The sequence below is a fragment of the Plectropomus leopardus genome, chromosome 21 (assembly GCF_026936395.1).
Source record: "Plectropomus leopardus strain MGB_pleo_1.0 chromosome 21, ASM2693639v1, whole genome shotgun sequence".
Taxonomy (NCBI): domain Eukaryota; kingdom Metazoa; phylum Chordata; class Actinopteri; order Perciformes; family Serranidae; genus Plectropomus; species Plectropomus leopardus.
The window spans coordinates 18,418,168-18,430,992 of NC_142196.1; the positions used below are offsets into that span (position 1 = coordinate 18,418,168).

Consider the following 12,825-nt stretch of genomic DNA (forward strand, 5'->3'; position numbering starts at 1 on the left):
GTGATTCTAGCAGAGACTCAACAAACAGCTGCGCTTTGAGCTAAAAGCCAACAAGTTAAAAAAAAAAAGTTTAAAAAAAGATAAAAGTTGCAGTTTGGTTAATGCCTTGAAGCTGAACACTTGGTGACAACTAGAAACCAATCCCACATCACACCCTCATTTGTTCCACATCTCATTTTTAGTTCTGCAGTTTAGCACCACGATTGCCTAAAAAAAATAAACACAATACCCTGAGACATCAGCAGCACAGATAATTACACCAAAAAAAATGTTTTAATTAAACTTAATTGAAAATAAATGCTATCTGATTGATATGCTTTCTCTTTTTGTTTACCAAATTTGCTGTAGGTCATGAAGCATCGCTTAATTTCGCAAGCCAATTTGCATGAAAAAAAAGATGATTCATCCATGGCATTACTTTGTACAAAGTGCCAGCAGCTGATATGAAGTAAATATGACTTAGTCTGGGACTTTTTGACGGTTAAATTAACCCCTTGAAACCTGAATCGACATCAATTTTTGGGGGGCCTTTTATAAGCTGTTTAACCCTCTAAAACCTGATTTCTTTTGATTTCTTTCAAAAACATGGAGGGAAAAGCAGAAAGCTACTTGTCAAAAAATGTCCCACAGATTGCAAGAAATTAGTGGAAGGAACAAGAAAATGACTTGAAGATTATTATTTATATTTATTTAGTTAATTTATATTTATTTAGTTAATACTTAAAAAACTAGTCAAATTTTCCAGAAAACTATATTCCTAATTATTCTAATTACCTATTTAAAATAATCATACAAAATATCAATTCAATTTTCAGTAGCTTTTGGGTTTTTTTCTACCTTTTTGTGCTTTTTTTAAAGGTAATTTTCTTTTGACTTTTGACTAATTTCTTGCTAATGTTTGGGCTATGTCTTGTTATGTTGCACTGTGAGTGTCGTATGCACAGATGTATGCTTTTTGGTGCACGTATGCAATGGGTGGGGGGGGTGTTATCGTGCTGTCCTATATGCACCTGGAAGGCTGACTGGGTCACACAAGCTCTTGCAAAACATGTTTCCATGTTGTTGTCAATCCTTGAAAGACTGTCATCCGGACACTGAACTTTTTCCCTCTCACTTTATCTCTGACTGACGTGCAGTTGGCCTACATGCCAAGCCCTGCACACTCCTCCTTGCAAGCCCCACCTCCTCTAACATGACCTAAAATCCAACTTTTTGTAAACAACAAAAAAAGTTGAGCCACATGTCCCACTTCCCAAAGGCTGCCTTTATAAAGGTAGCTGTGCAGGAGATTGGAAGTAGTTTGCGGAGGTGCAGCCTGTTGGAACTGTTGCTTTTTTGGGACAAGATCTGGGAAAGTTTGAGCTTTTATCCGAAAGAGTTCTGCTAGAAGTTTGGTAAACACATATTTTCTTCTCTTATCATGCTCAGTGTTGGGGAGTAAGTTACATGTAACTAGTTACAGTAATTAAATGACAATATAAATGTGATCAGAATTAGTTGCAGTTACTGAGAAAAAATATGCCATTAAATTAGTTACTAATTAAAATGTTGGTGATTTCAGAGGGGTACATGTGAAAGAGATCTTTTCAGTAAACAGTTTATATGTTGAATGAAGCATTAATAACACAATTTAACCACGCAGGAATGCTCTCTTTTAGCATATTTTTGGACAACGGGGTCAGCAAAGCCGTTGAGACGAATTTGAGCATTTATGCACTTCTATTTTTAGATCTTTACAGCTTTATTGCCTTGTTTAAAAACATTAGTTAGAAAAGTAATCAAGCTACATTTCTTTGATGAAGTATTTAAAAATAATCACATGATTTACTGAATTTTAACAGAGTAACTAGTAATCTGTAACCTATTACATTACAAAAATAACCTTCCCAACACTGATTATGGTGCATGTGGATCTCTATAGCAGCTGGTTTCAGTACTGAGTTGTTTATGACTTACTGAGCAACTTTTATTATATTTGCTCCAATGCATCCTTGCTTTTTGTTGCATCTCTTCAAATGCTCTTCATATGTTTTCCTGGCATTCATAGCAGTTCTCTGTTTCCACTTTCACTTCAGCTCTCCAGCAGCAGCCTCCTGGTTTGTGCGTCTGTCCCGGACGAGGGGGCGGTGGGGTGGCGACACGTCATATCAGCCGCCGCGCTCTGATTGGCTGCCGATTCTCACCCGACACAGCTGTGATTGTTTTCTGCAGAGGAAGCTCTTGTCCGTGGTATGAGCTCTGTGCTGTGGAATGGAGCAGCACTGTTTTTTTCTCTCTCTTTGTGTAACGATGATGTGAACAAACAACGTGATTGCAGCTCTTGTTGTTAACGAGCAGGAAAACAAGGAGGGGATCGAGCATTTTGCCGAATGATCAGGAGCAGAGGTCTCTCTTTGGACCAGACACTGAAGACGTCTGGAGATCAAGGTGAGGAACCTTCTCTCACTAGAACTTATTTACTTGTAGCAGAATCCGGAAAACCGAAACTTGCAACAATGTATGTATTCTTGTGCGCTAAATTGTAACAAATTCTCCTCCAGCCCCAAAGTGCCAAATGCCCAGACTAGAGGACCACTGCTGGAGCTGCTCCTGTGCATCAAGTGATTCTAAACACTCATCTGGAGCTAACTGGTTAGCATCCAAAGCTGAAGAAATGATGTCCATCATCACCTCGGTGCTCAGCAATGCCTACGGTTCTCTGCACAACGTCCGGACGGCCAACCTGATCCGCCGGGGTCTGGTCCTCTTCACCGTGGGAGCCTTCCTCGCCCTGGTGCTCAACTTGCTGCAGATACAAAGAAATGTCACCCTGTTTCCCGAGGAGGTGATGACAACTTTGTTTTCATCCGCCTGGTGGATCCCACCGTGCTGCGGCACAGGGGCCGGTGAGTGCACGCTGGTTTGAGACAAAAAAAAATGTGAAAAAGACTTATAAACAGTGGTGAATAAAGTATTCAGGTCCTTTACTTTAGTGAAAGTACTAAGACCACATTATATTAAAAAAAATACAAGTTTAAGTCACGCAAAAAACCCTAAAAACATAATAAACAAAAAGCCAGAAATTATTTTTTAAAGAAGCTGGCAATTAATTTTCTGTCACTCTTTGCAGCTGAAAATCGTATTCTTTAAAGTAATATAATGTAAGCAATATTTCCCTCTGAAATGTAGTTGAGTAAAAGTATAAAGTGGAATGAAAAGAAAATACTCAAGTACCTCAAATTTTTACTTAGTACAGTAGCTACTCGAGTTTCATTACACCACTGGTTATAAACAGTTTTGGAGATAAGCTTGACCTGTGTTATCAGGAGTTTGCTGCTAAGTTTAGGACAAAGGAATGCATTAAGGGGTGGAGTTACAGAGCAGCCACTTCATCCATATAAAGAGAAAAACAAAGCCATTTAAATGCACTTTATGAATCCTTTATGAAGGCTAAACGTCTGCAAATCATGTCTGTGGTGTTTATTAGCATGTCATGGCATACTAAACTTAAAAATACTGCAGTTTTAAACTATTTAAGACAGAAAATGATATTTTCCATTATTAAAACTGCTATTATCTACTGTATGATCATGTTGTAATGAGGCAACAATAGGTTTTGTTGTTGTTGGTAATTATACGAGTCTTCCTTTCCAATGCTGCACAAGTCTTGGTGGTTTTGTCTGGCAGTCAGATACAAAAAAAATAAATAATTGAAACAGATGGTAGCGATTCTCGAGCTCTGATTGGCCGCAACAGCCGGATACGAGGCGAGCTGCGCGCTCATTGGTTCATGTCATAACGGGTGAGGTGAGGGGGTGGTACTATCAGGCCGGGAACCAGGAAGTGGACAGAAAACAGCATCATTTCTCGTCGGCTCCTCCTCGTGCTGCAGGGCAGAAAACAAATGAAAGTGGAGGTGCTGCTTCATGTTTTTGCAGTGTGTTGACATTAGTCTGTGCCAAGTTAATGTCTCTCTGTGGCATTAAAGAGCTTGTTTAAGCTGTGCATTGCGTAAACTATGCGCCTTCAGTATTTAATAGTTAGTTTACATTGAATTAACACGAACCATTATTTTTCCTTTCCACTAATATAGTCATTTTAAAAGACAAAAATGCAATAGCTGGTCATAGTCTCTAAATTGTGAGGAGTTGCTTGACTCTGCCTTTTGTGAGAAAAATTGAATATATTTTTGGGGATATCACCTCTGGCTTTTTACTTCATTGATGGTATGGAATAGGGTGAAATAAACAAGATGGACATTAGATAAAACCAGGAAATACATGAATTACTACAAACATGATTTCTTCCAAAGACAGGGAGAATGCAACAAGCATCTTAACAAGATATTGCCCAAAATTTAGCAAGAAATTAGTGAAAAAGTAACAAGAAAATAAGCAAAAAACACTAAAAACTCTACAACAAAAACACACAAAATTATGTATGTGTATATATATATATATATATATATACATATATATATATATATATATATATATACTTATTTTGTTCTTATCTTCTTTATTTATCAGAGGAGGGGCCTGGCTGAGTTTTTTTTTAATTTTTAATTTATTTATGTCTGACAGAAGCATTCAACCAACAATGTGTTCAAGGACTGTCAGAAAGTTGAAAATCCAACAATAGTTTCTGTTTTTGTAGTTTTTTGTTATGATAACTGGTGTTATTTTGGCTGCATTCTCCCCTCCCCTAAGCCAATATAAAAATCATGTCCCTCCCTAGTGCTAAAAAAATATTTAACATTCCTCCCCCTTTTTGCATCACCCCATCTCCTCTCATAAATGACGAACAGTCCTTAAATGAGACTATAATTATGGAAGCGCGTGCTCAGCAAATAAAATAATCCCACACAGCAGCTCCATGACAGGATTTGCCTGCTGGCGTTTCACAGAATTTCCGCTTATCTCGTGTAATTCGGGTCTGTTTGTTTACTTTTCACAGCCGTGGTCGGCCTGCTGTATCCCTGCCTCGACAGCCATTTGGGGGAGCCGCACAAGTTCAAGAGGGAGTGGGCCAGCGTCATGAGGTGCATCGCTGTGTTCGTCGGCATCAACCACGCCAGTGTTGTATCCTTTCAAGGACCTCCTTTGTATTAATATAGAAGGAGGAGAATGCGCTGTTCTGTCTTAAGTTTGGACAGGATCTAAAGCGTCAGGATGTCCTGTTTTACCATTAAGGAGTGATGGATCCTCTGAAGGTCATGCAAATATTTGAGTAAGAACTAATCCCATGGTTGCGCCATACTGTTTGATTTTTCCTGAACTGCCTGTAACACAGAAACTAGACTTCGACAACAACGTGCAGCTCTCCCTAACGCTGGCAGCCTTGTCCTTGGGCCTGTGGTGGACGTTCGACCGGTCCAGGAGCGGATTCGGTTTGGGCATCACCACTGCCGTCCTGGCTACTGTGTTCACACAGCTGCTGGTCTACAACGGAGTCTACCAGTAAGTTCATTTTCTTTTCCACTTATCCAGGTTTTTTTTATTTTGAGGAAACAAAACTGATGACACGATCGATGATTCATCGCCATTGCTTTGTCATCACTAATTTCTGGTTTTATATAACACGCACAACAAAAACGATGCTGAAGTGTTAGTTATACAGCTTTGAGAATAAACCGCGCCCTGGTGTGAATGAAGCAAGTATTTCGAAGCACTCCCAGCTGTACAATTCCATCAGAAAAGACACGACAGCTTGAAATGTCGAGTTATATTATGGTAAGTCCCCCCGTCTCGAGGAACCCAATTAACAGGCCCTCCTACCGGCTTCAGTGGCAGATCATCAAAAATACACAGTTGTGAAAAGGGACTGTTGTTTAGGAGAGGACGTATAAAAGGCAGCTGCAGCTCATGCTGACTTTACAAGATAGAAACAAAAGAAAGGATGAGCAGAGATGAGTGTATTTTCTAGCATGACAGGTCTTGTTTGTTTTCCACAGATTTGTCTTTGTCATCTTTTAAGATGCCTTTTCTCTTAGTAAGAGTCGAAGTGTCTCTTATTGTGCTTTGATTATCATACAGCATCTTATTTAGCTTTAGAGGGAATTGTGGTTTATTTTAACACCCTTCAAGGAGGTCAGAGGTCACGATCAGCTACAGAACAGCATCACTAAACCTGCTCTACATTATTAATAAAATTGAATTATTTAATTTCTTCCTCTCTTTCAGGTATACGTCTCCAGACTTCTTGTATGTGCGCTCCTGGCTCCCCTGCATATTCTTCTCAGGCGGTGTTACCGTGGGAAACATCGGACGCCAACTTGCCATGGTAAAGTTTGAAACCATTTATTCTTATATCCAAACAACGTGTTCGAGAGGCACCAGTGGAGCTTTAGGTCCCAGTGTTAAAACATTCATCCTGCTATCTGCCGGAGGTGTAGACTCGAGTCAGACACGTCACAAATTTCATGACTTTAGATTTGACTTGACAGAATCAAAGATTTGAAGCCAGACTAGGACTTTAACATCAATCAGTCTTGGCCTCACTTGGACTTTAAGCCTTTTGACTTGAAAATACATCCCTTCCCCCAAGCCCAAAGATTGAAAAGTTATTTAAGGTGTGCCATGAATAAATTCATTTACCTTCATTTCCTGAATCAGCTGAGGTTACCGCTATTAATTTTAGGCAAGTCGACACTTAATTTCCCAGATCTACTTTGTTTGACCCAAGCCGACAGCATATTTGCAAGAAGGAACTGTGAAGAGCTAATGTCATGTTACTGAGCACTAGCTGGGGGGAAAAAATTATACCAAAGTACATTTCATCTCTGTACAAAAACTACTTTGCGGTCAACAAAAATTGAAATTGCAGTATGCAGAACATGAAGGTAGAAAATTACAAATGAAACCTGTTTTTACAAATGAATATAGATTTTAAAAAGCATTCATGATTTCTTTTTAAAATTCAATATTTACTCTTTTGTTTAAATGAGATTACATTCAGCGAAGAATGCATTTTGACTTTTAAGGACTCAAAACCCAAAGTTTAGGACTTGGGAAATTACTTTGGACTTAAGTGCAAATACTTGAGACTCTCTTGTAACTTGCAAAATAATGACTTGGTCCCATCTCTGCAATCTGCTAGATTATTTTCCCTCTCTCAAAAGATTCTGAAAGCCAGTCAGTGATCTCGTAACATTTGCATTTAATATGTATTCGATATTCACTACGTTCATTAGCTTGAAGTTCTGTGTGTAACATCTGAAAGTCAAACAGGGAGAATGTTAAATTTTGGTATTTTCAGTTTCAGTTTTTGGTCGGAACTATTCCTTTAAACAGCTACCAAACCAGTTTCAGTTCTGTAGTTTTTGCAATGGAAATTTCAGGGGGTAAATTAGTGATTCTGTGTGATGTTTTCAGAAATGTTTGGTCTGTCATAGTTGCACAAAATATCCCTTCACATTTCTCAGTATCAGCCTGCAGAACTCCTCTGCGCTCTGTCTAAATTGTAGAACAGACTTCAAAAGACTCCTCTGCACAACACATGCTTTATTCCCAATTTTTTAAGCTGAACCACAACAGCTGATATCATTGTCAAAAAGGTTTAAATTTGTGCAAAGTGCACTGGACGCCCCCCTTCTTTCATAATTATCCCATCAACTCAGCTTTGATGTCTCCATTAAGCCTGTGCCCAGAAGCCTCACCTCATTCTGTCTGTAAAGTAAGAGTCCCGTCACTCCCTCAGTTTGACTCAAGAGAAAGCGTGAAAGCAGATTAAGGGCTGTTGTTTTTCACAGTCGTGGCGGGACACAGAGCCAGTCAGGACTCGGCTGACCAGAGGGTCATTTGCTACTTGTTGTTTTTGTTTGTGATGAGGCCTGAGGAATGTTGGCACAAGTCGGTACTCGTGGTTTTGTTTTTCTCTCTTTCGCTCCAGTGGGTCATTTATGAGAAGGATCAGGAGGAACATGAGACTTTGTTTCCTGAAAGTTTTTTGGAGGTCTTTTATTTTGGGTTAAAGCCATTTACAGTGAAACAATCCGTTTTGGAGCATTACACATGCAGAATGAAGACTAATCTTCACTCTATCTAGTAGTTCTTTTAAGATCTGGTAAAAGGCTAAATGGCTGATCATTTTACTTATTTGAAGTTACAGTCAGCTGTTTAGTTTTTGAATCTGCGAGCAAAGATAGAGGGTCAGAATGTCTCGTGATGGGTAAAATGAGCAATGAGTAAAACCAACATGCATGCAAGCAGTACTTTGTTCCCTTATTGTACAACATGTTCTGTTTCCATTTGGGAAAAAACCTAATCATCCATAAAATGGGAACTGAAAGAAGCATGCTCCTTTCTTTAACTCAAGAAAATTGGCTCGATTTCTTTCAAAAACATGGGAAGAAGGTAATGAGCAAGAGAAAAAAGGACGGTCAAAAACAAACAAGGAAATTACTTGGAAAAAAGTTCTTCAAATATATATATATATTCTGCCACATAATTTTAAATGATAATAATAATAAGGGTTAAACAATTTTTTAAAAATAAAAATAAGTTTTTGGCATATTTTATGAAACTGTCAGTATATTCTGACGGTTGTTCACGAGAAAGATAATCTGTGAAAAAAATCCTGTTCCCCCACTTCCCTGTAGTGCTTCTAACTAACAGCATTTGCAAGAATCCACTGCAGCCAATCATGTCAATCACTGCTTGTAAACTGCGGTCAAACTAGGCCACGCCGATCAACTATCAATCAAGATTTTGTTACTGCATGGCTTATTTCTCAGATGTTTTCAGAAACACATTTTAGTGACTGTTAAACTGCAAAATAAGAGTTTGTAATGTTGTCAAAGCAAACTTTGAAAACATTTGTGGCCTCCTTGGCTCTGATTGGCTGTTTTTTTTCAGACGCAGTGGATTCTTGCGAGTAACTTTAGGAGGAGGCAGATGGTTACGATTTTTTTGTTTTTTTATCCCCCACAGATTATATAGTAGTCTATATACTATAGAGACATTTACTTAAAAGCTACGGATTGCTTAAATACAATCCGGAAACGGTCCACAGAGTTTGATTCCAGCTGCAGTTTTAAGTTTACAGGAAACTGAAACTGCTGTCACAAACACAGCTGCTGTTCACGTACACAGCAGTGATTCATGTCTCAGTAATGAGTCACCTGAGGCTGTTTAAATTTCCCCCAGTCAGTCTCCCTGTTATCACAGCTTAACAATAGACTGATGACATTTCTATATGAGACTTCGCTCACATAATAAAGGCGCTACAACGCAGACACAATAAAGAAGCTCAATTTGAACCACTTTATTTCAGCTGTTAGCAACTTTGTAGCAATTTTTTTCCCGATTGTTGCTTGATTGATTAACACGTTTTTAACAGTGCGCTTCTTTTCTGTCCCCCCCTCAGGGTGGCATCGAGAAACCCCACATGGACTGAACGCACAACAACAGCCGAAGGACAGCCAATGTAAAGATGGACAAGTTATGGGAAGAGGATGGTAACAGGAGAAAAAAAGACTCATTGTTTTGACTTCATCCTTTGTTCTCATAACAAACTGCGGGTACGAAAATCCCCTCATCTAACGTGCCATGTCCTCTGCACCTCCTCGTGGCCAAACAACCTCTCCCTCCCACCTCTGTGCTACTCCTTTAGCATTAAGACTTCCTGCACAGTAGACGGGATGACAGTGTTTGCCTTCTTTTTTCTTTTTTGTTGTTGTTTTTGAAGTGAACTGGTTTTATTTTCATGCTGGAGGTTCGTATCTTTCCTGGAATTTAGGGAGTGGAAGTGTGTTCTTCGGTGCAGATGCATCCTGGTCTTAGCGGAGAAGACTGAATTGTGTGTTTTTTGTTGTTTTTTTTTTAGCCTGAATATATTATGATCATAAAAGGGAAATGTTGTATGAGTGGCCACAAAAAAAATGTCTTCACTCTTACATAGAAATGTATTCAGTGGCCTCAGTTGCATGACTGAGGTGCAGGGGAGATGTATGTTCCCAGTCAAACCAAATTAAGTATTTATTTTGTGAGTTTTGAATGACCCCAAATTAAATGTAGCCAATGTTCGATGATGAATGATGCTTCCCATTTTCGAAGGAATATTTGGGAAGAGTTAGATGAGAAGATTGATGCCACTCTCGTATCCGTACACTGAATATGCAGCGAGAGCCAGCAGCAGGGGAAACATGCTGGTCTGTGTTTATTGTAAAGACATGAGTGTGGGAGCTTTCAGTGGTCTCTTTTTAGGTTAAACTATTCTTTTAAAGGTCCAGTGTGAGGTATTTAGCAGGATGTATCGCCAAAAATTTTCTTAATTGTATAATCACCTACAAATAAGTATTTATGTGTTTTAATTACCTTAGAATGAGACATTTATGTCCACTATGGGAGCGTATCCTTGACCACTAACTCTGCCATGTTTCTACAGTAGCCCAGAATGGACAAACCAAACACTGGCCCACTGAATTTTTGCGAATGGTTTCAGTATTTTTTGTGGATAATTAGGCTCGAAGTAAAATCCTCCTGAATGTCTGGAAATTAAGTTATTAGAGAAAAAAGTTAACATTAGCAAGCGCTGGGGTAATGGTCTGTCTGTGGAAAGCCAAACAGCATTGGAGAAACACTGATTTTTAACTTGAAACTGCTTTATTCAGTGTTTTTTACCCATTTTAATCACCTTGTCTGTTTTGGAGAAGAAGAGACCTCTGCGGATCATTTGCTTCCCAGTAAAAACCTCCCAACCTTAAAACACTAAAGGAAAATCCTAATCAAGAGAAGATTCATCTGGTTGAAATTTGCAATCCTCACCACTAGACGCCACCAAGTCCTACACACTGCTCCTTTAAACTGACCATAAAACACATTCGAGAGGATGGTTTTAAGAATGAAGAAAGACAGGAAATAAGTACAGGAGTGCCAATTAGTTTGTCCTGGCTGATATTCCCCTGAATATATGACAACGTGATAAACTAAAAGTGAAAATGCTAAGTATTTAGGTTGGAAAAGCCTCATATTCACAACCGTCGGCCACTAAAAGATCACATTTATTTTTTGAAAAACTACTCTGAGACCTTCAGTGCTTTGTTTTGTCTGCTTCTGACAAGTTTCAGTCAAACAGAGGACTGTTTAGTAGGGAGACGTCAAAGCATTAGTCTGGATTGAAAAAAAAAATGCTGGTACTGTGTGTGCATATTTAGTGTTTTCTATCAGCAGAGCGGGCAAAGCCACCACAGTGGACCATGTTTTGAAAGAATGTACCATGACTTTATTACAGCTGTTAAATGTCTTTGTGATCGTACATTTCCCACTTCAAATTCAAACCAATAGTTTGGGAACATACAGCGGTTGAAGGAGAGGGCAGGACATTATTACTTAAGATTTGCAATCTGTGATTGCCTGTGTATTATAGAATGTAGTGCTTTTGTCACTATAACAGTTTAGTTTTATCATTTGTACAAACATTGACATTATTGCTTATGTATAATGGCTTTCCTATGTGATCTGACAGGTATTATAACTAGACCTACAGTATGTTAGTTAGCGTTTTGGGGGTCTAGAGGATTAAGTGCAATCAGAGTATACATGAGCCGATTATTCTTTCTTATTTATTTCTTATTATTTCTGACAATGGCTTAAAAAAAAGATAACTTGTTGTAAGTATATGCAGTGTGGATAATTCAAAAAAAGCAATAACATCTTTGTTTGTGTCAGAGATTACATGCCTTCAGAGTCATACCAATGACTCTCACCAGAGAGACGACATGAAAAAATATTGTGTCAAACTGTAAAAAAAAAAAAAAAAAGAAGAAGAAAGAAAGAAAAGAAAAATCTCATTTAGTTGTGTCGTCGAAGGAGACCTGTTTTATTTTTTTAAATATAACTTTGTTGTGGCAGGTTAAATCTGCTCACATTCAGGTGTGTTAAACTGAAGAGGAAGCTTTATTTTTTGAGGTGGTGAAGCACCTTTTTGTTTTTGATGTTTTAGAGTTTCTGTGTTTCTGATATTTCAGCCATGTATCATTTTTGCTACCATGGATTTAAGTGAAAAATAAAAACAACTGATAAGGATATATATGTCTGGTCATTACTCACATATGGGACTGGATTGAAGGATTTAAAACGATTTTTTTGCTGCTACTGTTTTGCTTTTTAAATCTTTCGCAGTGGGTCGCATGCGTAACACGTTGTCATAACGTCACACTCATCCTGCCCATGATCCCCAACTGCCGGCTGTCTCGTTCATACAGACACTGTTTCGGTTGCTGTTACTACCTCCCGTGGCAGCTTAAAGGCGAGAAAACGGTCGTCCTGTTTAAACAGATTAACGGCGTGAAATTTCTGCCTTGAAGAGGCTGGAGCACTAACGTACTCTGTCATTTTTATCCCCCCAAAAAAGGGAAATTAGGGTTCCAAAGAAGAAAAGAAAGAAAGGAAAGGAAAAGAACTGCCTTCATAAAAAACAAAACCCAAAAAGGTGCGTGATAGAGACATAGATCAAGAGAGGAAGGATGGGGAGCCCACAGAGACTGCGAATGCATAGAACCCAGAATTTGGTCGTCCGCCTCTGATGGTACATATAGATACAATCTGAAAAACCAGAAATAACAGAACGAAACACTCTCCAGCTTCCCTTCCAGATATAAACCTGATGAGCTTCAGCCGTTCACTCTGCCTCTGATTACCAGACACCAGCCTAATTACACGTCTCAGCAGCCTCAGTAAAACAATAGCTTCCTGATTATTTTTTTAGGGGGGGTGTCAAACGCAGCCGCAGCTCAATTGCACCGGTGCTTTCTGGGGTGCTGCTGATGGCATTTGTTGTGTCTGCTGTCACGGCCAAGTTGAATAGATGAGGACACTCTTTTGTCCGCCGTCTCTGTCAGTCTCC

At 38.9% G+C, this 12,825-nt stretch overlaps 2 protein-coding genes across 4 annotated transcripts in view; one reads left to right on the forward strand and one right to left on the reverse strand.

The window, feature by feature from the left end:
- Positions 1–2,074: 2,074 nt before the first annotated feature.
- Positions 2,075–12,825, reverse strand: part of LOC121960388 (uncharacterized) — a 53,291-nt gene continuing 42,540 nt past the window's right edge. For 2 of the 3 annotated variants that reach the window (XM_088071604.1, XM_088071603.1), the window contains 2 exons: positions 3,561–3,865; positions 2,075–2,896 (listed from right to left, as the gene is read on the reverse strand). The gene's annotated coding sequence lies outside the window, so the exon portion shown is untranslated. The remainder of the gene's footprint in view (positions 2,897–3,560; positions 3,866–12,825) is intronic. The other variant, XR_006106975.2, reaches the window with a different exon arrangement.
- On the forward strand, positions 2,179–12,005 carry insig1 (insulin induced gene 1). The gene is made up of 7 exons (XM_042510235.2): positions 2,179–2,229; positions 2,338–2,427; positions 2,541–2,885; positions 4,936–5,060; positions 5,272–5,438; positions 6,162–6,261; positions 9,346–12,005. Exons 2-7 carry the CDS (start codon positions 2,370–2,372, stop codon positions 9,373–9,375), a joined length of 825 nt encoding a protein of 274 aa, XP_042366169.1. The 5' UTR covers positions 2,179–2,229; positions 2,338–2,369; the 3' UTR covers positions 9,376–12,005.